Source organism: Corvus moneduloides, chromosome 5 (assembly GCF_009650955.1).
Source record: "Corvus moneduloides isolate bCorMon1 chromosome 5, bCorMon1.pri, whole genome shotgun sequence".
Lineage (NCBI taxonomy): Eukaryota > Metazoa > Chordata > Aves > Passeriformes > Corvidae > Corvus > Corvus moneduloides.
In genome coordinates, this window is record NC_045480.1 from 62,113,613 (window position 1) to 62,140,370 (window position 26,758).

The 26,758-nt window shown below is 39.3% G+C and overlaps 1 protein-coding gene across 9 annotated transcripts in view; it reads left to right on the forward strand.

The window, feature by feature from the left end:
• The window catches only part of INPP4B (inositol polyphosphate-4-phosphatase type II B), a 312,437-nt gene that overhangs the window by 121,924 nt on the left and 163,755 nt on the right, over positions 1-26,758 (forward strand). For all 9 annotated transcript variants that reach the window (XM_032108397.1, XM_032108395.1, XM_032108396.1 and 6 more), the window contains 2 exons: positions 14,929-15,047; positions 17,000-17,116. In XM_032108397.1, coding sequence (XP_031964288.1) covers positions 14,929-15,047; positions 17,000-17,116 — 236 coding nt within the window. The remainder of the gene's footprint in view (positions 1-14,928; positions 15,048-16,999; positions 17,117-26,758) is intronic.

A 26,758-nucleotide genomic window follows, 5' to 3' on the forward strand; every position in this document is an offset into this window, starting at 1 on the left:
TCTTGTGTCTATGACATTTTTTTTCTCATAGACTTTGCAATTGATGCCTCATGTTTGCAAAATTCCTTTTATCCAAAATTTCAAAGGGGTAAGGTTGTATCTATGCTGAAAACTGTGATATTTTCTGTGAAGATGGGTGCCAGCTTGGTATCCCAGTGAGAAACAGATAATTACAAGAGCTCAGTCTTAGCATTCATCTACCTCATTCCATGTTGCTTTACCTGAACTATTTCTAGTTTCTGAGGTAAAACACCCACCAGTAATATAATGATAATTTGTAAAGCTGATTGAAAGCTATGTAGGGAAAGGGCTTCAGAATTACTTGAGAATTTATAGATGTAGGTAAAGATTTAATGCAATTCTCTCAAAATTGAGCTATCTTATAAACTTTTTCTCACTTAGGTATTAAAAAACCACCAACAAATAACTCAGTGGATACCTTAATTTGTCCTTTAGTATTTTCACAAGCATAGTGCTTGGCTTTTGAAGTATTGGGCATTCTGGTGAATGTGACATTATTTTTTCAATTATTCTGATGAAACGGGAAACTTGTGTTTCCAGGGTATTTTTAAACTAGTTCATAGGAAAGTAGGATTAGAGATCATTGCATGAGAGAGAAGTTATTTTTGGCACATGCTGCTGCTCTTTTTTCATCATTATTTTTCTCTTCCTGCTTTTCCCCCAAAACATACCTCATATTGTGCATACTTTCTTCTATTTTTCTTGCCAATCTGTGTGCTCTTTCCAGTTTAATATTTGAACATGATTTTCTCAAATAAGGCTCTTCAGATTCCCTTGGATGGATCCCATGTAGGTGTGGTAGATCTCAGAGTAGAAGATTTGACTTTTGGGGCTGTTTATGTGTGCATAGATGTGTAGCACTTTACACCTTCAGGCTTTAGGATGTCAGAGTGGCAGGAGAGAGAGAGTGGGAGAGGGTGTGTCAGTTCAGTGGCTGAGCTGGAAAGGGAAGAACCTTGGCCTACCTGGCAATTTTCTGCCAAGGAAGGAGATTTTCTGGGCAGCATCTCCCCAGTGAGACTGGCCCTGAGCGCACTGTCCTGTTGGATCACCACGCATCCACAGGGACAGCCCCTAAGTGGCTGGATGGCTTTGTGCTTACCTGGTACATAATAAATCTATGACTGATTTCTCTGTGGGTCCAGCAAACTTGTCTGAATGAAGAGGACTACTTAGGTCCTTACCGAGAATGTTTTCTATTGCAGACATTTGTACGCAGAGAGCAACAAGCCAAATAAGAGTGAGTTATCCCTTTGTTGCTATAGAAAGCTCTATAAGACTTCCTTACCTACAACAGAGATTTGGATGCCAGTCCTGGCCCTGCTGCCTTCTTCCAACCTTTCCCTACCTCCCAGAAAGCTGACATTTTAACAATTTGGAATGCAATAGATTTTTTTTTAAGCTCCTTAACTATGCTGTTGTCAGGGAAGCTCAGAAGGCATACAGTGTCTGCACGATGTTTTCAGCAATAGATGTTGGTCTTCTCCACAGCTTCATAAATCCTTTAAAACTACACTGTTTCTAGAAACAGTGCTTTTTTTTTTCATCAAACTGCAAAGTGTGGTAGCATTAAAATTTTAAACTTCGTATCTACTTAAAAAATATATTGTGTGTACCACTAAGTTTGCTGAAGAACCATTTTTAGTATTCCTGGTTGTATGCTTCAGTGGCTGACATCTTACTTTTGTCTGCTGCTGCCTAATGTCCCTTACAGTCCTGGGATTTTTTCTAGGCAGAAACGAGAAATAAATTTTATTTTGGAATTACTGGACAGGGATAGTTGGGATGCTTTTTTTACCGTGAGGGTGGTCAAGCACTAGCACAGATGACCTCAGGAGGTTGTGAAGCCTCTGTCCTTGGATATGGTGAACACCCAAGTGGATGCAGCCTGCTGTGGCTGACCCTGCTTGGGCAGGGGGGTTGGAATTGTTAAGCTTAGGGCTGATTCTAAGATCTCTGTGCCAGGGATTTGTCAAGTAACTTTACAGTAAGAGTTTTGAGGCTGCTTAGAGCTGGTAGAGATTGGTTTGACATGGACTCCTCTAATGTTCTGTACTGTATATGGACAGTAAGGTATCTGTTGATCCTTACTGTGGTTGATACCTTACTTGTGATCTAAAAATTCTTCAGGATCTCTGAATAATCACTTATAGTTATGTTGAAATCAGACTATTTAGAATTATTGCCATCTGTGTGGACTCAGGCAGTTCTAGGGAAATTCCACCCTTGCATTGTTATTAAGCCCTTATGTAGGGCACACTGAAGACACCATAAAGGATTTCAGATCAGCCTGAATTGCCTTGCTTTTTGGGCAAAGAGTCAGGACAGGGCAGGGTGAGCTACTGTTAAATTAGTTTTGTGAATGCTTTTGGCTTGGATGTTATTGATGCTCATTTTTATGAATTTCTGTATACATGTTGGGTTTTTTTTCTGTATATTCTCTCAAGGAAGATTTATTAGTGGGAATGCTTGCAAAATGAAAGCTTGAAGTAAAACATGTTTAGTAAACATGTATTTCCAGCAGTGGTGTTGGTCAGGAATAAAATTGAAATGGACTTTTACCCTGAGTTGAGACTCTTAGCCCTTTCTCCGCGAATAAAAGAATTTGGGTCAAAGACAAAATAAGCTGAGGATGACTTTTAAGTGATTAGTGTCCTTTTTCCAGGGGGGTGGACCTCAGTTCTGGAGTGATGATGGACAGCGACCTGAGTTCAGTGGTACTGGAATGTAAAATAATATATGTAAAATACCAAATTACACTTCTCTTTTGTGCCCTCTATGCCTGCTGCCAGGAAAATATTCCTTACTTTACAGTCAAGGTGAGACAGCTTTGAGTGGATATAAGCAGAACTCTGAAGTCTTCCTCTCTCTTGTGTAGTTGTTTGCAGCTTTTTGTGGTTTGCAGCTGCTACATTAGAGGTGGGCAGAATGCTAAACCTGTGGATCTGCCCCGTGTGTGACCTCTTTCTGGTCCAGTGCTCAACTGAATCAAGAGAGGCACTGGCACCATTTCTCCTTCAGCCACCCCGCCGGGTGTGTTGTGAAGGAAATCAGCAGTGATGTTTCTGCAGAATGCGGACGAGCAGCTGTGCCCTGCCACTGCCTGCCAGCCCAAGCCTGTCAGGAGAGGTGTGTGGTTTTCAAATCCTGACAGGGCCAGAGGTGGGCTTGGAGCTGCTCCGTGTCATCAGGGCTGAGACAGTCGGGATGTGCCCAGGAGCCAACCTGCAGGTGTGTAGGGACCTCTTACAGTTCAAAGCTTAAATGCCTGGGGTCTTAAAATACCTCCAAAGCCAGGTAGCAGGTGTGTGGAGGCACAGAGTATTTGGTTTAAAACCCACTCGTGAATATCTCTGGCTTGTTGTGAGTTTATGTTCAACTTTTTTACTGTCACTTTTTGCACTTGGTCATTTCTAAGCTTTAGCCCAGACTCTAGAACACTTCATGAAAAATTGCCTAGAGAATTCCGCCCATCTCTTTCCTTGTGTATCTTTCTCTGTGAAGGTAAAGTCACCTCATAATTCCAAAAGGGTAGAGATTATTTGGAAGACAAAAAGCAAGCAAATTATTTACAGGTTACAGTAGTCAAAGAGTTGGTGCTTCTTATGCAGAATGTTAATGACTAAACAAAAAATGAAGGAACTGTGTGTTGTTAGGCCAATAATATATTAACTGAAAACATTTTTAATAACTCAAAACCTGATAGCTCTTGACTTTTTTGACTCTAATGGTACTTTGCTGCGTTAGCTGAACATGTTTCAATGGCACTTGTTAAATACATCTCTGAATATGCCTGTAGAAATAATTGCAGTAATACTTTCATGTCATAAAACATTTCCCAATGGACTTGTTTTTAATCCTTATATGTGGAAACAGCAGTTACATAAATAGAAAAACATCTAATTAATAGAAGACTAAAGTCATCCTCCACTTTTGAACACATTAGTTACAGATGTACTTATTTTTGGAAACTCTGAAGTGCATGTCCTGTGGTGAGATTTGACACAAAAATGAGGTTCTCCTGCAGGGCCTGAGAAAATTGGAATTCTCCTAAATGTAGCAGCACAAAATCCCACACAACACTAAATGCAGCATGACTGGCAGACTGACCTGAGGTGCTTTAGTGAAAACAAACAAAAAGCTTAAGAATGCTTTTCTTCATTGTTTTACCCCAACACTCTGTGGCTAATAAATTTTCCAGTCCAGTTATGGACACTTTAATTATTATGATCTACTGTTTTGTTTAGAATGGTTTTTGCCTGTTATGTGGAATATAAAACTGGTAAGTAATAAAGAAGCATTTTTAAAATTTACTTCAATCTTGTGCCAATGTTCAAAACAAGCTAAAGCTTCAATCTGGAATCCTGTTTCTTTTAAGATTGATTTCTGAGAGATTGAAAGAGTGTAGAATTTCATTACGATGGGTTAAGAAGAATTTGGTCTTAGTGTTCCTTGAAGATGAGAATTCTTCACACCTGAGAAGCTGAGGATTGTTGGCTGTAGGATTGTAAATGAACTGCTTAAAAAACTGAAGTGGGCTAGCACTGTTTTCAACTTTGAGATGAAGAGCTGCAATACCTAGGTAATTCTGGATTTAAATCTCAAATCTGCCAGGGAGTCTCTCTACAGAGACATAGAAAAGACTTTTTTTCTTTTTTCCTTTTTTTTTTTTTTTTTGTTTCCTTTTAATCCTTAACTAATATTTCCTTATACAAAGAGTGGAAATAATTTAAAATTATATCTCTGTGAAGAAGTCAGCTATGTCTTTACATGTGTCAGCACATCAAAATCAAGGCAGTTTAAAACATATTATTGTTGTGTGTAAATAGCCATTTTTCACCCTTGAAGAAACTTCTGCTGGAAATGAGAGTATATATTTATAGTATAAGGATCAAATTTTCTGGCTTGGGCCTTACTCCTTTGTAGAAATCATTAATGTCTCCCCTTTAAAATCTTCCTCAAAATACAAACTGCAGAGTTGGAAGTTTAGAGTAATAATTATGAGCCAGTATCTTGGAGGGGAAATGAGCTTGGTGTTGATTTTGAAGAAACTGCAAACAGAAATGTATGTGCTGCTTTAAAATTGTTACTTTAAAATAACATCTAGGTGATCACAACAGCTACAGTCACTATGGTGTATTTCACCCTGTACTTTTTAGAAGGCTGTTTGTCTGTACCACCAGGTTTCTCATGGCTGAGATACATTTTTTGGAGAACTTTAGGAGTAAAGGTTATTCCTTCAGAATGCTCAAGTAAACAAATGCAGGATCCTCATGGGAGATGGATTCCTTGAAGCTCGTCCTCTGACATGACCCTTGACCTGTGCGCTTTTATTATTTCTGGACTCTGTCATTTATGTGAAAAAATACAAATATATGTTTTTTTTAAATTCCTTTACTTTGTTATCTCGTGCAGGTCCCATGCTATTAAAGCAATCATAATTTATTGGCCAGAATGACTGCTTCGAAATCCTCTCAGGTGTGGATACGATATACTGCTAGCAAGAATTTCTCTTGCTTCTTTCCAGTCCCGTGGGATATTTTTCTCTCTCACAGAAGATATTTGTAGAGTTCTATAAGCTATGAACACCTGCGACCTTGCAAAGCTTTGTTTATAGTACAGTAGGAAAATATTTTGACAATGGATGTTTTAGGATTTTAGGCAATCACCCCATGGGGTGGCTGATCCTTTAACCAATTAGACTATGAAGAAAAAAGTCTATAAAAGAGTTGTGAAATAATTAAATAAAGGAATCTTGCTGCACAATTCCTGCCTGTTCTCCTCCCTACCACTGCTCAGGAGTTAAGCATTGTCTCTTATTTGGACCTCTAATTTAGGTATTAATCCAGAACTGCCGCCTTTTCAAACAAAGCTTACTTATGTCAGAACATCTTTTCCTTTCAATTGCAGCTTGAATGCAGATTATTTAAAATTTATCAAGCATTTTCCTACCAGGAAATTTAATCATTACTGGGCTAAAAGTGATTGTTCTGGATTGCAGAAATCTATTTTCTACTTTGATTAAAAGTGTGTCTTGCTCTTTGTTGCCTTGTCTTTGAAGTACATTTTAGTCTGCTTTCCTTTGAAACATGTCAGAGTGTAGGTTTTGTTTTGCTAAAAGGTCACCTCTGGCATATTGGAGGGATTAGTCAGTGCTTTGAATTGTGTTTTCTGGAAGGACCATCTTTTTAGCCTGTCTCACTAGTCGTTTTCAACATCAGACCCTATGCAGTGAGAACCAGTTGTGAACCAGCCTGTCATTTAGGATCCCAGCAGAGTGGGGGGTTAAAAAAAGAAAAATCATACACTGCCTACTTTTTTTTTAAAGGCCATATTTTACCTCTTTTCAGCACTACACATGTAGAGTACTAAAGGGCTCAAACATTCCTGCTGTCTTCCCTTAGAGTATATTGAGGAGGTGGTTTTGGTGGGGTTTTAAAATTATTTTGTTTTGGTTTTTTTTTTTTTTTTTTAATATTTGTGAAGTTAAAACTACATCATTTCTTGTCCCCTTTCTTGGCACAATGAAAGGAAGGAACACAGTTCTTCTCATACAGATGAATCTTAAGGCTGTTTAGTAACACAGTAGACCTATAGCTTTGCTTTTATTATTGCCTGTCTTTTCTTTTGTGACTTACTGTTGTTAATACAGGTCCCTACTGCATCTCTTGTCCTGGCATCTTGATTTGATTACCTTTACTACGTAACATTTTTACTTAATGAAGGAATTAATAGTTTTATTCACCAGCAGAATCTCATGGGCATCAGAGCTGTGCCCACACATCAATTAGCTTACAATTAATTACAAAGCTGGCTCCAGAGAACTTTACAAAAAATCCTTAACGCAGCCTCTAAAGCTGCAGCATTTCTTAGGTGTACTCAAGTCAATGTTAACATCAGCTGGTTTGGGTGGCATCTTGTCCCAGCTCCAGGTGGATCACTCCCTCAGGAGGGCTGGACTCCTGTAGCTGGACTTCCACCCAGAAGCCAGAGCAGCTGTTATGCAGCAAAGAAGTATCCTAAAAGATTTCAGGTTGTTTAGAGCTCTTGCTGAACCTTCTTGTCTGCTGTAGTTGCTGGCCTGTGTTGCTTGACTGTCTGCTTTTGTTTTGAAAGGGGAGCTTTTTTCCTCGCCAAGCCTGAAAGTATCTTGTGAAGATGTGTATGGGGGCATGGATTTGGAGCCAGGCTAAGCAACAGCTGAATTTTCTTTACATAAGAGAAAAATCCTGTCTCTACAGTGTTGTAGAGTAATACTGCACACTGAGGATCAAACCATGTAATGCTGCACTTGACAACTTGTACAGCAGTAAATAAATGCTCATGTCAAAGGAAGCAATGCATGCTGTTGTAATAAAAACAGATGTGGCAGACTGAAAACTTTTAGACTTGGCACTTTTGGTTTTTTTCATCTTCTTGTGGTATTGCTGGTGTATTTTTTACATGTATTTTATTTCCAAAGAGATGGAAAATATTAGGAATCAGCAGAATATATTTTATTTATAAAATCTGAAAGAAATGGTTATAGGTTCTAGTTGTTTTCTGTGAGCTTATGGTATAAAGAAGGTCATAGTTCAAAGAAAAATGGAAGTCTGCTTACTATTTGCAGCTCTTCTGATTCTTCATCTGGTACTTAAACTCGTAACTGCTCTATTTTTTTGGGTAGTGATAAATTTGTGGAAGAAATTACAGCAAGATTACTTCTTCATTAGATACTTGATATGACAGTACTAGGAAAAGGTGAAAGAGGAAATGGCATTTAGCTCTGTTTCCATGAGATTTAAGCCCTTTTGTGGTATTCTGAAATAGCAACAACACCAAAATAAATTGCAGCCTTGGAATAGCAGTATCAAAATTGATTTTGATATGATAATATTTTGGAATGTAATAATGTGTAGCAAGTTTTTGTAAGGCTTCAAGCCCTTTTCCCCCCTGCCCCCCCTCCCTTCTTTCTCATCTCTCTCACTGGAAAACTGAAGGTCAGAGTCTAAATATCATTAAGTGGTGGTGCCATGAGTAGAATAGTTTTGAACAGAAGGTAAAGAGGATAGTTGAGAATCTAAAGCAAGCAGCAAGAGATCTGCTTTTCTGTCACAAGAATACTGCAGCATCTCCAGAGAGTTTTCTGTGCTGTTAGAGTCACAGTGTGCTCAGTAAGGAAATGCAGTCTTTTTGGGAAAAAATCTATTTTTGTAATTACTTGAAAGAGGTAACAGATACATATTCTCAGGCACATTTCCAAAAATTAAAAGAGTTTTAAAATCTTGATCAAGAGCAGTTTGTTTCATTACTTAAGGAAACAGCTTTTCTAAGCCAAGCTGGAAGTTCTCTTCTTGTTGCTGCTGTGTAGCTGAAGTGTACAGCACAGAGATTATGGAACTCAGTTCTCCACAACTGTAAATAAAGCTGGAGCAGGAGTGTGAATGTGCTGGAACAGATTGTCTGATGGTAGTGGCAGATCAATGCACAACAAATGCAAATAGCTCTGGATGGGTACTTAACACGTGTAACCGTGCATTCGCTCCTGCAGTGCAGATTTGATGCCTATGAGCTGTGTGTTGATCCAGTCAGCCTGTTTCCTGAGCCTCTTGCATCTATCATACTTAAACCCCTAAGTATCTGGGGCTGTCCAGGCTAAATAGCAGAGCTGTAAGAGGAAATAGGCCTGTTCTAGCATGTCAGAAGAATTGAAACCCCTGCTCAGAAAATACTGGCAATGGCAATGCTAAGGAAATGGCATTGCTAAGGAAACTTCCCTGACCTTCCTTCTGACCATCCAGGAACCACTCTGGCATTCACACTCCATCACCTGAGCTGGGATCAAAGCTCCTTTGCAGCTACACCCCCCACACTCACACAGGCCTTACTCTGAAAGAGATCACTTCTGATTGTCATGGTGGTGATTCTAACCAGATTTATCACTTCATCTGCAAATAAGATGATGAGTGCAGCTGGCATCTCAACTCGTGGCCACTATCACTTATCCCTACCCTCCATCAGCATACAGCATTTCCCCCCAGCATCATTTATGTGTATCTTATTTCAATGACTCATAAATAATCATGTTCTTTTAGCTGCAAATTAAGTGGGTAATGACTGATGTTTTTCTGGGCAGCATATTGATATATTATTTACAGTTAGTACTGCTAGTATTGTTTGGTGTTTGTGGGGGTTTATTCCCCCAAAACCTGTACTTGCAGAAATGCCATAGAAGATAGCCTTTTTCATGCTTCATTTGGTAAGACTTCCCTGTCATCTTTCTCCTTGGATTGTTGGTAGAAATTTTCTTCCTGCTATTTATTGCAGACGTCCCTGAAGGGTACTAATTGCTTTATGTACGTGCATTTCCTTGAAAATATAACTAGGTTACTTTAGCAACCAGCTGTATGTTCCAGAGAACAGATACATTATTTTTATAGAAGCGTCTCATCCCCAGAGACAGGAACAGCGATCTTGAATAACTTCTTAGGTAAAAATCAGTGGATCTTTACTTATTTGTATATGTGCTCCAAATGTATTCTTCTGTTCCATAGCATTTCTTTTCATTGTAGAGTTCACCTGAATCTGAGCATCTATTTTGGCCACTACAATATTAAAGAGTGTCCCTTCTAATGCATAGCTCTTGCATGGCTACGTAGCTGTGCCCTCATTTTGTGATAACATGGACATTACAATTTTTGTGGCCTCACCCTTTGACATTTAGTGTTGCATGGTGAATTGTTCTGGGAGTCCACATTGCAAATTTGGGAGAAACTTCTCTGTTCTTTCTGTCCCTTTCTGTCCCCATCAGCAAACTGAAGCATTCCTGCTGGCACGGGAATGGGACACCCCAGAAGTATTTATAATAAACCAATTAATGAGATTTATTATGGAGTGTGGATACAAATATGCAGCTAGCAAGAATTTCTCTTGCTTCTTTCCAGTCCCGTGAGATATTTTTCTCTCTCACGGAAGATAATAGTAGAGTTCTATAAACTATGAACATCTGCAACCTTGCAAAGCTTTGTTTATGGTACAGTAGGAAAATATTTTGACAATGGAGGTTTTAGGATTTTAGCCAATCACCCTATGGGGTGGCTGATCCTTTGACCAATTAGACTATGAAGAAAAAAGTCTATAAAAGAGTTTGTAAAACAATTAAATAAAGGAATCTTGCTGCACAATTTCTGCCTGTTGGATTTCTCTTCTCCTCCCTACCACTGCAGGACACCGTGAATATGGAGCAATAGCAGGTGTGCTTATTAACACCATTCTGTGCTAATGCCCATCCTCAAATGTTCATCTCGGTTGCTTTCAGGCATGTTTTGCCATGCAGAGAACACACTGCTGTTCAGTTCTCAGCCCTCTTGCAGTTGCATTTGCACTCTTAATTCAAAAGTACGGCCAAAGCTTTCCTGTATGTTCCAAAATTGGATTATTCGTAAGATTTTGCATGTTGCTGAATCAAGGTATTCCTTTTCAGCAAAGGCAGAAGCAGTGGTGGTGTGCACTTTCTTCTCTTACACCTCCCTACCCTTCCCAACCCGCCCCCCCCCCAGGGTGGAGGAAAGCAAGCTGTGTCCTGTTCAGTGCTCTGCTGGTAGCACAGGTCTGAGTGTGGTGTTCCCTCATTTAACATGTCCTTTTGCCCACTGAGGAGTAGCTACACCTTACTTAATTCGTTTATCAAGACAGACTGTACATTATTATTTATAAACTAAGTTGCTTTGGGATAATAATGCTGCTGCATTGTCAATGAAATGAATAAAAATTTGAACGTTATGTTCACCTATATATGTGCATGTGAGACACAGGCTTTTCCCATGCCCCTGGTCTGCAGACACTACTAATTTTCTGTTGTTTTGACAGTGTACCAAATAGCGTGCCCTGGAGATAACAGGGCTATGTTGTTAATTCCTGTTCCTAGCCAGCCCCTTGGAATATGTTTTGGTTTGGAATATGGGAACGAATGAAGCTGTGGGAAATGATGTTTCTGTTACTGGTTAAAGAAAGAGCTACCTTGGAAACTGTCATGTAGGCTAATACGTGCATTGTGTGAATCCAGAGTATGAGAAGACAATATACTGTATTTTTTCTCACTAGAAAAAACAGCAATTCCATTTCAATGCTATTTCCCAATTTTTGGTCTCCTCCTTGGCTCATTTCCCAAACAACTCTGTGAACTCTGAGCTGGGGATGTCTTTCATTCCCACTGCCCATGTGGTTTGTTCTAGCTACTGGATCTTTTTCAGTTCTGGGAGATGCTGCATCTCCCTATTTCTCTACCAGATTAATTTCTTTTGGCTCTAGTGGGCTTTGTGCTTGGAGCAGAGAGTACTGAGTGCCTGGGCAGAAGTGTTACAGTTTCAGGGAAGGTAGATGACGAATCTCCAGACTATTTCTATTTTGGGGTTCGATCGGCTGGTTTTTTTTGTTTGTTTCCTATCTTCTTATTGTTATATAGTAATTGAGTTTTTTAGTTTTTCTCTTTGTACTCTCTTCCTCTAGAAGTAACATTTTCAAAAAATCCCCCAAGATCCCATGAGGAAACAGTAACCAGTCTTTCACTTCTTTACATGGGCACACACACAAAAGGACAAAGAGCACAGCCATCATGTCAGTGCAGCACAGAGAACAGTGAAATATCAGTAAAGGATTTGTTTCTTCCTGCTATCTTAACTTTTTTCTTTGTTGATATTAAAGTATAACTTACTCCTAATGCAGTTCTTCCTTAAACATTCATTGTATGCTGATAGGCTCAGCAGTGGTGGGATCACCAGGGGAATGGATGACTCAGGCTTTTACACACTGAGTCAACAGTCACAATGAGTAGATTCACATACTTTTGGCATGTAAGTACAAGCTGGCACTTCATTTCACTGAGTTTTGTTGATGAATTTTTCCAGAATTAATTCAGACATGGTGAAGTATTGAGAAGTAACCTGACCTGTGGTCTGCTGGGGCATAGGTTATGGTGGAAAGTGCATTGATGTTGTTACCTGTTGTTACCTGCTCTCATGGTGTTACATTCGCAGTTAAGGAAACAGCCTCAGAATGCTTGCGTTTTCATCAGTTTCTGTTTAAGTAGTATGCCAATAATACCTAACACACGTTTAAATATATAACATGTAGCTGGTCTGCTTTCCTAACTGTGTAATGTTTCACTTTGTCCGGTCTGTTTCTTTGAAGACCTAAGATTTTCAGAGATACTGATAGTAAAATAGTTCAAAGGGCAATAATGCAGCATGGGGCTGTAAAGCTTGCCAGGCTGTGAACAGGATATAACAAGTTTTATTCTTTGGCGTCAGCTTAAAAGTAATCCTTTTGTTTTGTTAAACTTTTCATTTGGGCTGTTTTGAAGGGAAGTGATGCACTGTGGCTTAAACAGACAGCTTCTGTGTTCTTTACCAGGGCAACTTTATTGAATATCCTCTCTGACTGAAAGGCGAGTTGTGAACAGCAGTAGCCCAGTGTCACAATAGAGATAAATAACACTGTCATCAAAGTAGATGCAGGTTTCACTTAATTTCATTTATCCTTCTGCACCAGTGTCTCCCAAAGAGTTCTGATGCTTTATGCTGATCCTCCCTACTGGAGATATGCAGATGAGTTATTTTCCTGTCAGCTCTATCCAATGAAATTCAAGATCATGCTGCTAAGCCACCTTTAGACAAGAAAAATGATCTAATGACTGGATTGCAGTACTGTCACAGAAATAAATTGTCTCCTATGCTCAGCTAACACCAAGGTGGTGACCACTTAGTGCAAATCTTATTCCTATTGTTAAAGGTTTCTCAATAAGATAAAAGCCTGTGCTCTTGGCAGCTAAAAGATTCAGTCACATCTAGATAACGTATTTGAGACAATCCACAAGTAGATCAAACTATTATTTGTGTGGGTTTTAGCTCCATTCATCATGCACTAGTACTTTTTGCAAGAGTTCAGCTGTAGGGCTCTTACCAGAGTCACTGGTAGTGTTTTTTGGGGATCTAATTTTATTTTTCCTAAGTGTCTGTGTCTCTCTGTTTTTCTCTCTTTTGTTGTGTTTCATTGAATTGTGAGCTGGCTAGCCTTCCTTTGTGGTGGGTGCGAAAAATGTGACTGTCTCTCTGTTCCAGCTTCTGATAGTGAACATGAGCTCTCTTGCCATTCCTCTGAAACTGTGCTACATTCTAAAAAAATTATTATAGAGTGCAATATTTAAGGGTTGTATGGTGGCATGAGATCAGGTTTTGTGGGGAGAAATGGCTGTATTTGGAAATCTCAGTGATCCTCTACTACTTCTTTGATCAACTCTAGAGAGGACAAAGTCAAGTAATGTCAAATAATGTCAAAAGGTGTCTGCTTTGGCAACTGCGTTTCAGTAAGTCTACTTATGTAATTTTTCAGGTGATGTCAAGTAGTGCTAATATTCAGTCATTTTAATAATATGGTGAGTCTTATCAGCAAAGACTTGCTGGCAACTTGCTCTTTGAGCCTGATGCTGTTACATCAGCTGTTTCGTAAAGATTGCATCATGCAGAAACTTTTTTGCTTATCCCACTTTTTCTACCAAATTATAATAGGGTCAGTTTGAGACTATGTATTAGCAATTTGGACTAAAGCAAAAATTTTAATCCCTGAAGGTTAGATTTAATTGTCTCCCTGTCTCTTTTAACTGTAATAAAAGAGTGGTAAAAAAGCTTCAGCCAGTTTTCCTTTTATTTACTCCAGCAGCAGGTTCAAGCCCAAAGGAAAAAAAAAGGTACAAAACAAGCTGAGTTGGTCTTTTGTACATATCAGAGTTTTTCTAGCCTTGGCTTCTCATCAGAGTAAGTTCGCTTGCTGTGAGGATAATCTGACTCACCTTTTGAAAAGTTAAAGGTCAGCTGCACTTGAGGAAGCCCCTGGTAGGCAGTGGCTCATAGAAAATACCCTCAGCTCTTTCTTGACAATTACCCTCTCTGAAACAGAAGGCTTTTCTTTGCTTGCCTCAAGCTTCTGAGATTCCAGGGTAGTTTGTTACCCTTCAGAAAGCTGTGGGTAGACCCCACCGCAGTGTTCACTGCTGTATATTCCTTAGGGAAGAATGAAAGGTGGATGGTTTTTGCTTTTGAGCCAATGCATGTCCCATTAATCTGCATCCCTTCTGTGGAGCAGCTAACGGTGCATTTATTTATTTATTTTCTCCTCCTTTTTTTTCAGTGCTTTCACCCTTTCAGTTTGAAGGCACAAGGTGTGTTGGTCTAAAGAATGATCTCAGTCACCTGCATGGCTCTAAGCCCAGGATAAAAATGAATTATTAAACCAGAACTGAATTTCTCTATTAGGTAGAATGAGTTTTAATAATGATGCTATATATGCAGAATGCAATTCCCATTTATATACCAATCACTGATGAAAGAATTGGTTATGTTGCTGTCTGCTTTTAGTTATGTAGATATATACCTGAAAACTAGTTCTGCTAAGTTCACAAGTTGTAACAAGCTCTATAAGCCAACCTAACTACTGATAGCAATTAGCTGGTTTAGAACGTGTTTGAAACGGTCATGTAACTGGGAAAATTGTCAGACAAGAAAGGATCCAATAAGGCTGCTAAGAGAGATTTTGTGGGCAAATTAAATGAGTGCTTATGTAAAATTAACTACTATTGCAGCGTGTGCAAGTGTGCATGTATGCGCACGCACGCTTGTGGACTGGAGCTGATGAGCCTCTGACAGGGAGCTTTGCAGAAGCTGCAAGTATTTTTAGTGGAAACGAGATCTCAGCTCAGTTCTGCAGCATGTGACTTCCTATTTCTGTAGGTTACTTCCAAGGGACTTCCTCTGTTAAATCGACTTGTCTCCGGAGATTTAATCTGGAGCCGGAGCATGGTCTGCTTTGTCCTGTGCCTGTGACAGCATTTTCCCAGAGTTTGCTTTTGAGTATTTTATTTTGTACTGTCTCCAGCATGCAAGGATCTAGTGGCTGCTACCCGTGATCGGAAGCTAAATACGTTTATCCAAGTCTCAGTGGTGCATCCAGCAGAGCACATTTTGACGCGGTATTCAAGCACTGAAATCGTGGAGGTGAGAGTCTTTCTTGTTCAATTAACATGTTGATTAATGTATCGCTCATTTCTTCCTTAGAAAGTGAATGAGGAATAAAACAAGTTAGTGCATAGTCTTGGGTAAGACAAGCACACTCTGGCAGTTAGTAAAGCATACCTAAGTGTGCTGTAGTTCTTGGCATTTAACCAGGATAAACAGAAATTAACTTGGCTTTTCATGAAAGCTCTGTTGTTCCAAGTAGAGGCATGAAGAATATTCCAGTTCTCCAGACATAAGTTCAGAATGAAACAGGGAATGGTTGCTCTCATGAAGGGACAAGGCAATACAAAATAAAGCTGAATTAAGAGTACAGCAAGTTCGGAAGGTGTTTTTAAATTGCAGAAAAACATACGTGTATTATGTGGTGTGTCATCCTATTTGCTTCTTGCTCTATTTTTTCCATTAGAGAGTTGATGCTTTTGCAATTTGAAAAATACTACCCTGTGTCTATAATTTGGAAAAAGAATGTGTGTACGTAATGTCTGTGACTTTATGTAACATAATTAATAACTTGCATCATACATTACAACAAAAGTTGTCTGAGGCTGCTTTGCTAGTCCTCACTTTGCCCTGTAGGCATCGGTGTCAGAAACAGCAAAAATGGTTCAGAGAAAATGAAGAGTGAGCAATGTAGGTGTAACTTACTTAACTTACTGGAGAGACTCATTAAGAGCAGGGAAGTCTCATTGTAAACACATACACAATTTCATCAGAGGCTTGTTTTAACTGTTAAATACAATGAGAATATTTCACGAGCTCTTTGTGTGATTACTTTCAACCAACTACTAATTAAATTAAATTATTATGGTTTCAGCCCTCAACCATCCTGAAACTGCTTAACTCAAATATCTTGTATCTGATCAGGATGCTTCATTGCAGACTGTCTGGAATGATGTCGTGCAAAAGATGAATAGATAACTATATATTTTTTTTTTTAATAGAAGTTGATGCATTTCCTAACACAATGTCCTAGACCTCAATAAATTCCTGAATTTGTTTTGTCAAGGTTCTCAGCTTTGTAGTCAAGCTTTGGTGAGGGGAAGGCAGGTGCACAGAAAGTTATTTCTTTAAGATAAATTACCTTTGTCATGCACAATCCTTTTTTTCACTTAATGGAAAATTTAAGGATACATGCCTGGTAATCTTAGGAAATTAAGTATAATTAAACATTAAGAAATTATAAGCAACGTTTTGTATGATTCATTTAATTGTATATCTTTTGCTATGATACAGTTACCTCTGTGTACAGCTTTTAGGTATAATCATAATGTTTCAAAGCACAGGAATGTTATTTTATTTCAGTACTGCCTAAAGAGGAGTATTTCAATCCCCCCTCCACAAATCAATATCCTTAATGCAATACCGAGAGTCTTCATAGCATTTCTATGTGCTTATTATTGTGACTTAATGAAGATTGCTCTTTTTTGTATGTGTGTGGAAGTTAAATCTTTAGTTTTGCTACTTTAAGTGAAGATTGTATGTTGAATGTAATTGTGGTGCTGGTGCGTAACCAGTGTCAAACTGCGACATTCATTTAAATTAAGATGAAATTGTGGTACTTTCAGAAAGTGTCATGGGAGTAAGGAAGGGTTTGGTTACTACAGGTTGTATTCCAGAACCTGACACTGGCTGAGATGTTTAAAAACGTGTTGCTAGGCTCTCAGAAGCACTTCATATCCTTTCCAGTTAAAAAAGTTTCCAGGAAGTTGTTGTGGTTTTGTTTGGTTTTTGCTTGTTTGTTTTTAGTTTTCCTGATAAAGTTTTTTGTTTTTAAAGTTGTTTGTTTTTCTCATTGATTGGGTAATAATACTGAGCTGTTCCCATCTCTCTGCTGTAGACAGCTGACACCTTTTGGGTTTCTGTACCTCCATACCGACATCCCACACATTGCACAGCTGTTACCTTACCGAATGTTTACTCATGTTGCACAGGGTACAAAAGATCCACTGTTTTTGACTGGTGTGACCTTCCCACCGGAATACCCCATCTATGAGGAAACTAAAATAAAACTAACAGTCTATGATGTCAAGGATAAATCCCAAGACACGGTAAGTGCTTTGCTTCATTTCTTGCACAGATCTTACTGAGGAATAAGTTTCTTGCTGTGTTGTTCTTCAGCTCTCATTAGCAAACTGGGGAAATGGGTTGATGTAAAATTGGTTTTCTTGTTCTCTTGTGCCTAAAATCTACTTTATCTGTTGATATATTAGAGAAGAGAGAAAGAGAACCATGTACTCAAAATGGGCACTTTGCTATTGGCTTTTTTGCTGGTTACATGAATCAGCACAGGTATTCCTGGCAAATAAAAGATTGCTCTGGCGTGCTTTTTGAGGGCAGAGAACACATGGAATAGACTGAGATAGCACCACTGTGAATAATTTTTCAGAAATATGTTTCTGATAATATTTTACTTATATGCACAAACCAGAATGACAGTAGAGCGTGTCACCTGGGAGTGAGCTACTCATATTTTATTTTAATCTCTTGTGTGGTGATACCTGCAGCTTTTCTGTCGCTGCTTCCGTTATTGATTTGTAGCAGTCTAAGCTCTACAGTGCCACTGCTAAAGGTGAATAATTTGGGGTTCTGGTGTTGTACATTCTTGGATACAGAGTCAGCTTTTTATCCTTGGAAAGTTACTCACTTTAACTGATATGTGAGGTCAGTGGGACAATCTGAGTGATTTAACTGCCAAATACAGAGCTTGAGTGCTATTTTATGTGCTCCAGGTGATCTAAGACTTACAGAGGTAGATGTCATCATAGGACCTATGGGAGATGTGTATTTTTCTTCTGTGGCAGTTGGAGTCCAGCTGATAGTTTTCTCTTGGGCATCAAGAATTGCCCTTGACACCTGTATTTCATTAGCTGAATTGCTCTTTACATATCTGTTGTTGGCACCCAGCATGATTAAAGCAAGTGCAAGCTTATGTCCTGACTGTATATGTGTTCATTATCCATAAGAAGGAAATAAAAGGCATAATTCAAAGCTTGAGACTGTCTTTGAACAGCTTACAAAAGTAAAGTTCTATTTTAGAGAACTCATAATTTTTTTCAGGTGGAAAATTGTTGATCTATTTGTTTAAATGTTCAACCTTTGTGAGCCAGCTTGTTGGTTCTGTCCCCTCACTGTGCTCTTTCACAGAAAAGTGTGGAATATTTTAGGCTTAGAGTCTGGATTTCTTCTCTATTTAAGAATAACTGGGGAAGGGGCACGTACATGCATTTTCAAAATGTATATATTTTAAATTTGGTAATGGATTAGGCTGCAGGGGCTTAAAATGGGATCTACTGTTTATTCAATAGAGTTGTCACCTGTGGAATGGTAACAGGAATTGAGTGAATGGAGTTGGACTTTGTCCTTCCCTTCCAGTTTCATTCTGACTCACAAATGTTAGAAAATAATATCCTATCTGTAAGTGATAAAAGTGGACTGGATCCATAGTACTGTTTCCTGTGCTACTGCTTTTCTAGCTGCAGGCTTCTCTACTGCCATTTATGCAGGAGAAGATCTACCCTAGAGAATTAATACAATTTGATAAGCTTTTTACAAACCCGTAAGAACTTTTTGTAACTGTTCCTTACAAGTGTAGTACAGGACTAGAGTCTCTCCCAAGGAATCCCATTGACGTAGCTTGTAAATCATGAGAGAATACCTTTGTCTTTTGTCATAGAATTTACATTGTTGCTATGTGAAACATTCTAGATCTATAGGCTGTAGTATCTTTTTGTAGGGGAAAATACTAATCCCATCTCTGGTTTACACACATTTAGCATTTTTTACTACTCAGCCTTTTTAAAGCTGGATGTAGGTAAGAAGAAATTAAAGAGTTGAGATTTAAATCAAGGTGGGCTGCAGCATATATGAATGACCCAGTCTACCCTGGTTGCAACTTCATTTGTGGCAATATTTGCACTTCTGTTTACATACTAAAATATCAGTGATGCTAAAACTTGACTTTCTTACCTGTAATTAAGTAGAAGCCATCACACTTGCTATTAGTTTGGGTGACTTTTTTTTCAAGTCTGGATGTTTATGTAGATTCATAAAAGTCAGGTTTAAATGAGCTATAATTTGATACCATTACCAGCATAGCTGCACCAGCACTGACTTCTATGCTTGCTTCACAACCCAAGAAATGGGATGTGTCCATTTGGTAGTAAAAGTGCTCCAAGTGCTGTGGTGTCACAGTTCTGATTCTCCAGTCTACAGTAAAGCTGACTTTCTTGTTCTTCAGAAAGTGCTGCCACAGCTTATGGCTGCCAAACAGAGTCCCACCATTCCTCCAAACAGACAGGTAATCCACTTGGGGGTGGAGGGGAATTCAGGCCTGCTAGGTATGCTCTGCTCTTCTAGGCTGAGCTTTCAGGGCAGACACTAGCTCAAATAATTGGGTATTTATGGCAGAAATAAACCTTGGATTTGACTGTGAGATATTTCACAGAAATTGTGCTACAGTAATAATTCCCATCAGCATCAGGGCTGTGACACTGCTTGCCTTGTTTAATAAGCTCAAAGTAGCTAATATCCCTTGTCACAAATATATACTTTACCTTTTCTTATTTCTCTTGTAATTAAAGTGCAGCTATAAGAAGTGAATTCTGTGCATTAATTAAACTCAGTAGGATTTTACTGCCACAAATAGAAGACTGTAGAGAAGGTGGCGAAAGGGCAGCAAGTACATCACAGGGTAAAGTGTTTTCTTGGGTTTTGCCTAAACCTGACTCTATCTATACAAGAGAATTAACTCTGATTTTCAAACCTGCTAGTTTTTTACTCTAATACAAAAATAACTAAATACTTCTTGGTTTGTGCACACAGGTCATAATATTAAAGTGAATGAGGATTCTTCTCACTGACAAACAACCAGAATTTATTTTTGGCCTGCTCTTTTAAAAAAGTGTTGAAAATAACCTTTCAATGCTAGTATTCCCATACCAGAAAGCAGATAGTTACTTCACTCTTGCCTGTCACTTAACTTATGTTATGTAAGAAGTGTGGGTTAATTATATTGAAATACTGTGCAGCTGGGATCACATTCACTGTACTATGTTCTGACTGCACTTTTCACTTTTTATGCATCTCTGTCTGATGTTGATCATAATTATATCTTGGCTGTGTCAGACTTTCTGTAATTGAGCTTTTTAATGTAATGATACTGAGGTTTTTGTTTGTTTTGACTAGTCTTTCTAAGAGATTAGTTACTGTAAGTTTTCATGTAAATAGAAACTTTAAAGAAAGACTGTGGTGTACCCAGTTTACTTTGATACAATTATGTACTAGTTTGAAAACAAACCAGTGGGAGGCACCAAGTCAGAATAACAATTTAATGGAAATTAAAGAAAAGGAAAAAAAGTAAAAGAAAACACTGGTTCAAACTGACAGAGTCAAGATACAACCTGAGTCCCTATTAGGCAGGGTGGTGGTAGCAGTCTGGTAGAATGGTGGCTGCAGTCCTCTGAAGCGGTGATCCTGTAGTAAAGGGGTCTGCTCTTCCTCAGAAGGTCCAGTGGTGGCTGTGTAGCTCCTGTCCTCTGGAAATCCAGTGGAAAGGGTTGTCTCTGGTGTTCAGAGTCTCAGATTATATCCATGATGGGATGCTTGGTTCCTCCCTCTGGGTGGAGCATCTCACAATGGGGTAATGAGTCATGAGGCCAAGTGTTGATAAGGCTCATTAACAGAAGATAGTTTGGAGGGAGTTATCTCTGACTCATGTGGCAGGACAATGATGGGCCATTAACAGAAAGATAGTCTGGGGGGAGGAGGCAAGGAAACACTGCCCCACCTGATTTCAACAGCTCATGAGGATGGTAATGGAATACAATGCAACCCAGGACAACTTAGAATAGAGTATTTGGAACGTTTATGAAATATCATTTAAATGTATCCAGTGAAACCATGCATACAGATCGGTGGGTAATGCCACATTATGAAAAATGTATAGTGACATCTGTTTCTACATCACAAAGATTTTTCTTCCCATATTGCCATGAGCAAATTTACGTTCCCTTGGCTTGAGCTACACTGTCTTTAGGATTTTAGAAAGTTTGGGTTTTGTTGGCTGGGGCTGTACCTGTTCTTTGTCATTGTCCAATAAGATCAGAATGATATGCTCGTAAACTGTTCAAAAATCACCTCTGTCTTACTTTTACACGAGCATGCTGTTCTTATAGGCATGCAGGTTAGCCCAGTTTGGTCTAGCAAATTTTAGAGCTGAAGCCGGGTGCATTCTCTGGGAAAATACTGCATAGCACAAGTCAGGTACCACTGCCACATGACAGAGCCACAGAAAATACAAAGCTGATGATTTTGTGTTACATTGTGAGGAGTCCTAGTGACTAATCTGGAAGGCAGCAGTCTTTGCTCTGTGTTTGGAATATGTGTGTCCTGCAGCAAGAGTTCTGAACTTCACATGCAGTGAAGTTGGGCTGCCTCTTTCATCCACGCATGGACAAGTGCTGGGAGCAGAGGACAGGAGCAACTTTCTATACCTGCTCAGAACTTTTCTTTGCATCACCCCTTCAAAGATAATCTCCTTTGGATGGATATCACTACTGGAATTTGTGTGTGATGCTGAAAGTTACACACAGCCACTCTAATGTTGTCTCCTGAGAGCAAGGAGAAACAGGATGTCTAGAAGGTTGTTGAAATATAACACATTTGACAGTCTGGTCTCCCTTTTTTCACTTCCCAAATTTCATCTCAATCACTGAGAATAAAATTAGATTAATTTGATAACTTTAGAAGTAGTGGGGCTAGAAGTTCCGTTTTGGATATGGTTCCCATTAATATAAACAAAATTGCCCAATCAAAATTTATAAAGAAATGACATTTATTATGCGACCGAAATATCGGTTTCAAATGCCACGATTGAGAAAAACAGCACCGAGCCCGGGGTCCAAGCTGGGTGAACACGCATAGATCTGATCTCTATCACACCAGACCTCCCAAGTTCACGACTGCTGCTTTGGCTGGTCCCTTCTTATACAGTTTTTGGGTAGAGTCCGAATTAATTCTATTCTTCTTGTATTCATGAAGTTTTCTTGTCCCGGAGTGGGCCGCACAAAGCCTTTCCTGGGTCTGATGAATTGTCCATCCTGGGTGATGAGTGGGCCATTTCTGCTGATGGATGGGCCATCTCTGGTTCCTGGAGTAGTTATTCTTAGTTCCTGGAATGTCCGATTCCTTATCAGATGCAATGTAGATATCAGACTGTGGTGATCAAGTCATCATGGTGCAAATGTCCCGGTGATAAGATCCAACCCCACCTAGGTGGAATCCTCACTTATTGTGGAAGAAATACTTTTAGTGTTGTGAAATTTTTCTCTCAGCCAGGCTGGTGCAGGGATTTAGAAACTCGGTCTCTGTAGGGTCTAATTATATTTCAGTTTTATATATAATAGCACGAATTACATATTTTATTTATAACACCATGATATGTTGTAAAGTGGCAATTTTAGATTACTTAGGCTTTAAATTACATGTCTTTCAACTCTTGAGGCTTGAATCTTCTATTAAACTTGTTCACTAGGAATGAAATTTTGCAAAAGGTTTTCCCTTGTGTGTTTTTTGATTTTGCAAGTGTCCCTGTTAAAACTGAATCCCACTGGGGTGAGTGGAAAATGAAGACTGTCCATCACAACAGAGGCATTTTGAGTTGAGCTGTGAAGCCCAATCTGAAGCGACAGCATTCTGTGTTCCCTCATGGGCATTGATCCCTATCACACCACCACCATCACGAAGTTTGGTCTTCAGTGCTTTTCCATGGCTGCTGAAGAGACTCAGGGCTGGAAGATTAGGAGTGCTGCAGAGCAGTGTGTGAAATGCATTAGCAGAGATAAATGTGGAATCTCGTACCTTGCCTTCCTGCTCTCTGCCTGCACCAGAGTGCACTCAGTCCCGCACTCCAGTGAGTGCTAAAAATACTGAAGCAGTTTCTCTTCAAAAACTGAAGCAATGTTGAAGGTCCTATACTTTGTTTAAAGAAAAACCCACTTAAGTCTTCCCTTTCTCAGTTCTGTCCACTGCCATCTCTGCAGGATTTGCAGAGAAATATTGCCTTAAATTAGAAACTCTTATTATCTCATTCTTCTTAATAGAGCAGTACTGTAGAGTACTGCAGTCCTATCCACAGAAATACTTGCAATAAAGCTTTAGATGTTCACGTTCCTCTTCAAAATAATCTGTTTTTTTCTTTTAATATATACTTGATGATAGATTTAGTTTTCCTTTTGCATCAGACTAGATGTTCTTACTAAACATCATTATTAGGATATTGAGGGGAAGAGGAATGTTTTTTTGATTCTTCCAGGCACCTGCATGTGGAATCCACCTAAAGTATTATTGTCAGTCTTTCTCTGTATTTTTTAAAAGTCTTGGATACATAAAAGGAAATTCAAACTGCTGACCTTCCTTTGGGTTTATATTGATATAAAACCTTTCTTTGAAGTGGCTGAGGGTACAAAAAGGTTTCATATATCTTAGTGTATCTGTAAGAAAATTGAGGATAAGTGTCAAGACTGGTAAAGTTACAGGTACAGACTTAAAGTCCATTTGTAGCCTTACTGCTCTTTGTGCCTTGCTCTCGAAAATTCAGTGGGAGGATTTGGCTTTGCAAAAATCTTTGAATTATCCTTTGAAACCTTTGAAACTATCTACTACTTTTTTTCCTACCCTTTTGTAACTTTTTTCCTTTTCTTATTGAGGCAAACTCCTCCCTATTGCTGTATCTTCAGGGAAAATTGTAACCTACTGTTTGTTAATTTTCCATTTTCTTTTTTTTTTCTACCTACTCTGCCAAACAAATGCTACTGCTGCCTCGCATCAGGCAAAGGTTTGTTCTAAGAGATGACATTTGGGAAAGGATTTGTAAAACTACCTAGCAATGAGACCAATTGTGTTCTCTAAAAGTGTAAAGGGTTTCCTTGAAGATTGATTAGAAAGAGAGGAACTAATTAGTAAATGATAACATTTTCCTGTAGATTTTATTTTAACCAGCTAGGGATTTCAGTAACATAGGCATGATTGTTGTAGTCTCTGTAGCACTGTCTTAAAGGCTTGCAAATATATCATTCTCATATATCCTTCATTGCTCTGCCCCTCACTGGACCAGCACAGAGCACAACAGAACAGTCAAACAAATCCAAAGTGGCTTTTGCACTGCCCTGTCATTTCAAATGATGACTTTTAGTGTTCAAGGGGCACATGCCTGTATGGAAGGCTGGGATATTTTCCTCTGAAATCTGCATGCTGCAGTGGATAGAGGAAACAGCATGGCACAGTGTTTCTGTAGTCAGTGTGGAGCAACCTGACTGTGACAACATGACCTTAAGTTGTAGAATATGCTTCTGTCGTTTCGGAGGGTTGATCTGCTTTCCCTCCCAGTGCCTTTGATGCTGACATACCCTGGGCAAGGCACTGGAGGAGCTGCTCCTCAGGAGGGATGGCTGGTGCTGCAGGCAGGCCAGGTACTGCAGCCTTCATGGTACTGCAGCCCAGGCATTGCAGGGGTGAAGGATTTCCTTCAGCTAAATGCAGCAACGTGGAAATGGTTGAGTCACTCCAAGGATAAGATTTGTTTGTTCTTATTGGTAATTTTGTATTTATTGTCAGGTGAATGATCAGTTCTTCCAACTCAGGGGCCTGGGTACCCAGATAACAGCTGGTCTTGCTATTAAAGTTTGGGGCAAAGAAGACATTAAGTATGTCAGTCTTTTCCTCATGCATTGTCTCTTAAGTGCCTCTGCATCCAATAAAAGATGAGGTTCTCCTTAGCCCTCTTTTCATTGCTAATGTATTTATAGAGACATTTTTTATTGTCTTTTATGGCAGATGCCAGATGAGGTTCCAGGTGGCCTTTGGTCTTTCTAATTTTCTCCATGCATAACCTATATGGAATCCTTGTAGTCCTCCTGTGTTGCCTTCCCTTTCATCGAAGGGCTACGAACTCTCTTCTTCTCCCTGAGCTCCAGCAAAAGCTTGCTGTTTATCCAGGCCAGACTTCTTCCCCATCAGCAGGTCTCTTGGCACGTTGGGATGGCCTGCTCCTGAGTCTTTAAGATTTTATCATGACTGTCCAGCCTTCCTGGACTCCTTTGCCCTTGAGGACTGCCACCCAAGGGACTCTGGTAACCACATTCCTAAAGAGGCCAAATCTTGCCCTCTGAAAGTTCAAGCTCACTGTTCTGCTGACTCTCTTTCCTTTTCTGAGACTTGAAAACTTATCATTTTGTGATCACTGTACCCAAGGCAGCCCCCAACCATCGCATAACCCACCAGTCCTCCTCTGTTCACAAAAAGCAGGTCCCATAAGGTGCCCTCCCTGGTTTGCTCACTCATCAGGAATGCCTCTTTCTCACACACCAGGAATGTCCTGGACCCTTTCATCTCTGCTGGGTTCAATTTCCTGCAGATATCTGTTAAGCTGAAGTCCCACCACGAGAAAAAGAACTACTGATAGTGCGACTTCTCCCAACATTTTGTCCACCTCTTCATCCTGGTTGGGTGGTCTATCTGTCTTGTTGCCCTTCCCCCGATCCTTTCCTGTAAACACTTAACCCTATTGTCACCATCATTAAGCTCTAGACAATCAGAACCCTCCCTAACACACAGGGCTACCCCACCACCTCTCCCTTGCTTATTCCTTCTGAAGGGTTTGTAGACATTTGTAGATTACACCCTTTGTAGAGATTGATGTAAAACAGAACAAAGTATCCAATAAGGATTGAAAATATGAAAAGAAAGGTGTTTGGAGCAGTGGAAAGTCTGCTCTTGCTTTTGTGTTATGAAAGCAGGCACTCAGAGGTTGAAAACAGATTTTTCTTTTGAAGTTTTGGGGTGTGGGTTCTGTGAAACTGGAAACAGCAAATTCAGTGTGTTAGAACAGATTTTTTTTTTCTCTACCATGTGTCTCAAAAAGTGCCTTTTCCACTTATGTCCATGTTTGCACCAATAAATGCCTACATTTGAAACTTTGTACTTATAAACTAAAGCTGAGCAAATAATTCTATTAAAAATTACATTAGAAACACATGCATTGAATGTAATGTGAGACTTTATCTTCTTGAGCAAGTTTTTGCTAGAAGACCATAGTAAATTGCTCTCAGAGTAAGGTAGTTGAATGTTTTGTATTATACTGTATTTTAAATATTTGATGAATAAACATGAAAGGCTTGTGTAATCATTTAGGATTTCCAGTGCTGTTAGAAATGCATGTATCATTGAATTTTACAGTAATCAAAGCCTCTTTATGTAATCATTATGCAGTATTTTACAGAAACAAATTCCCATGTGGCTGAAATTCTCCATGCTTGGCTTTCTTCATGCCAGAAATGATGATTTTGTTTTGATCTGTTCTTTGTTTTGTCCTGTTCACCACGGATTGTGTGATCACAAGGGGAGGGCAAAAATCCCTGCCTTCTAGCATACATTTTCTTTAAGGATCTGTTTGCAGCTTGCATAGTGATAGTCAGAAAGCCAGGAGAACAAAGGACAAATGCAGTCTGTAGCGGGGTCAAAATTTAGTGCATTTGGTTCTCTCAAAATCTCAATAGCATAAAAAGTGAATGAACATTATTAACAGCAACAACTGTAGGCCCAAGGTTTCAGTGTACAAAGCAGTTACTGCATTGAACAGAGCATCAGCTGCTTTGTAATGTTATGGCACTATGTGGTATCTGACATGTCCTTTC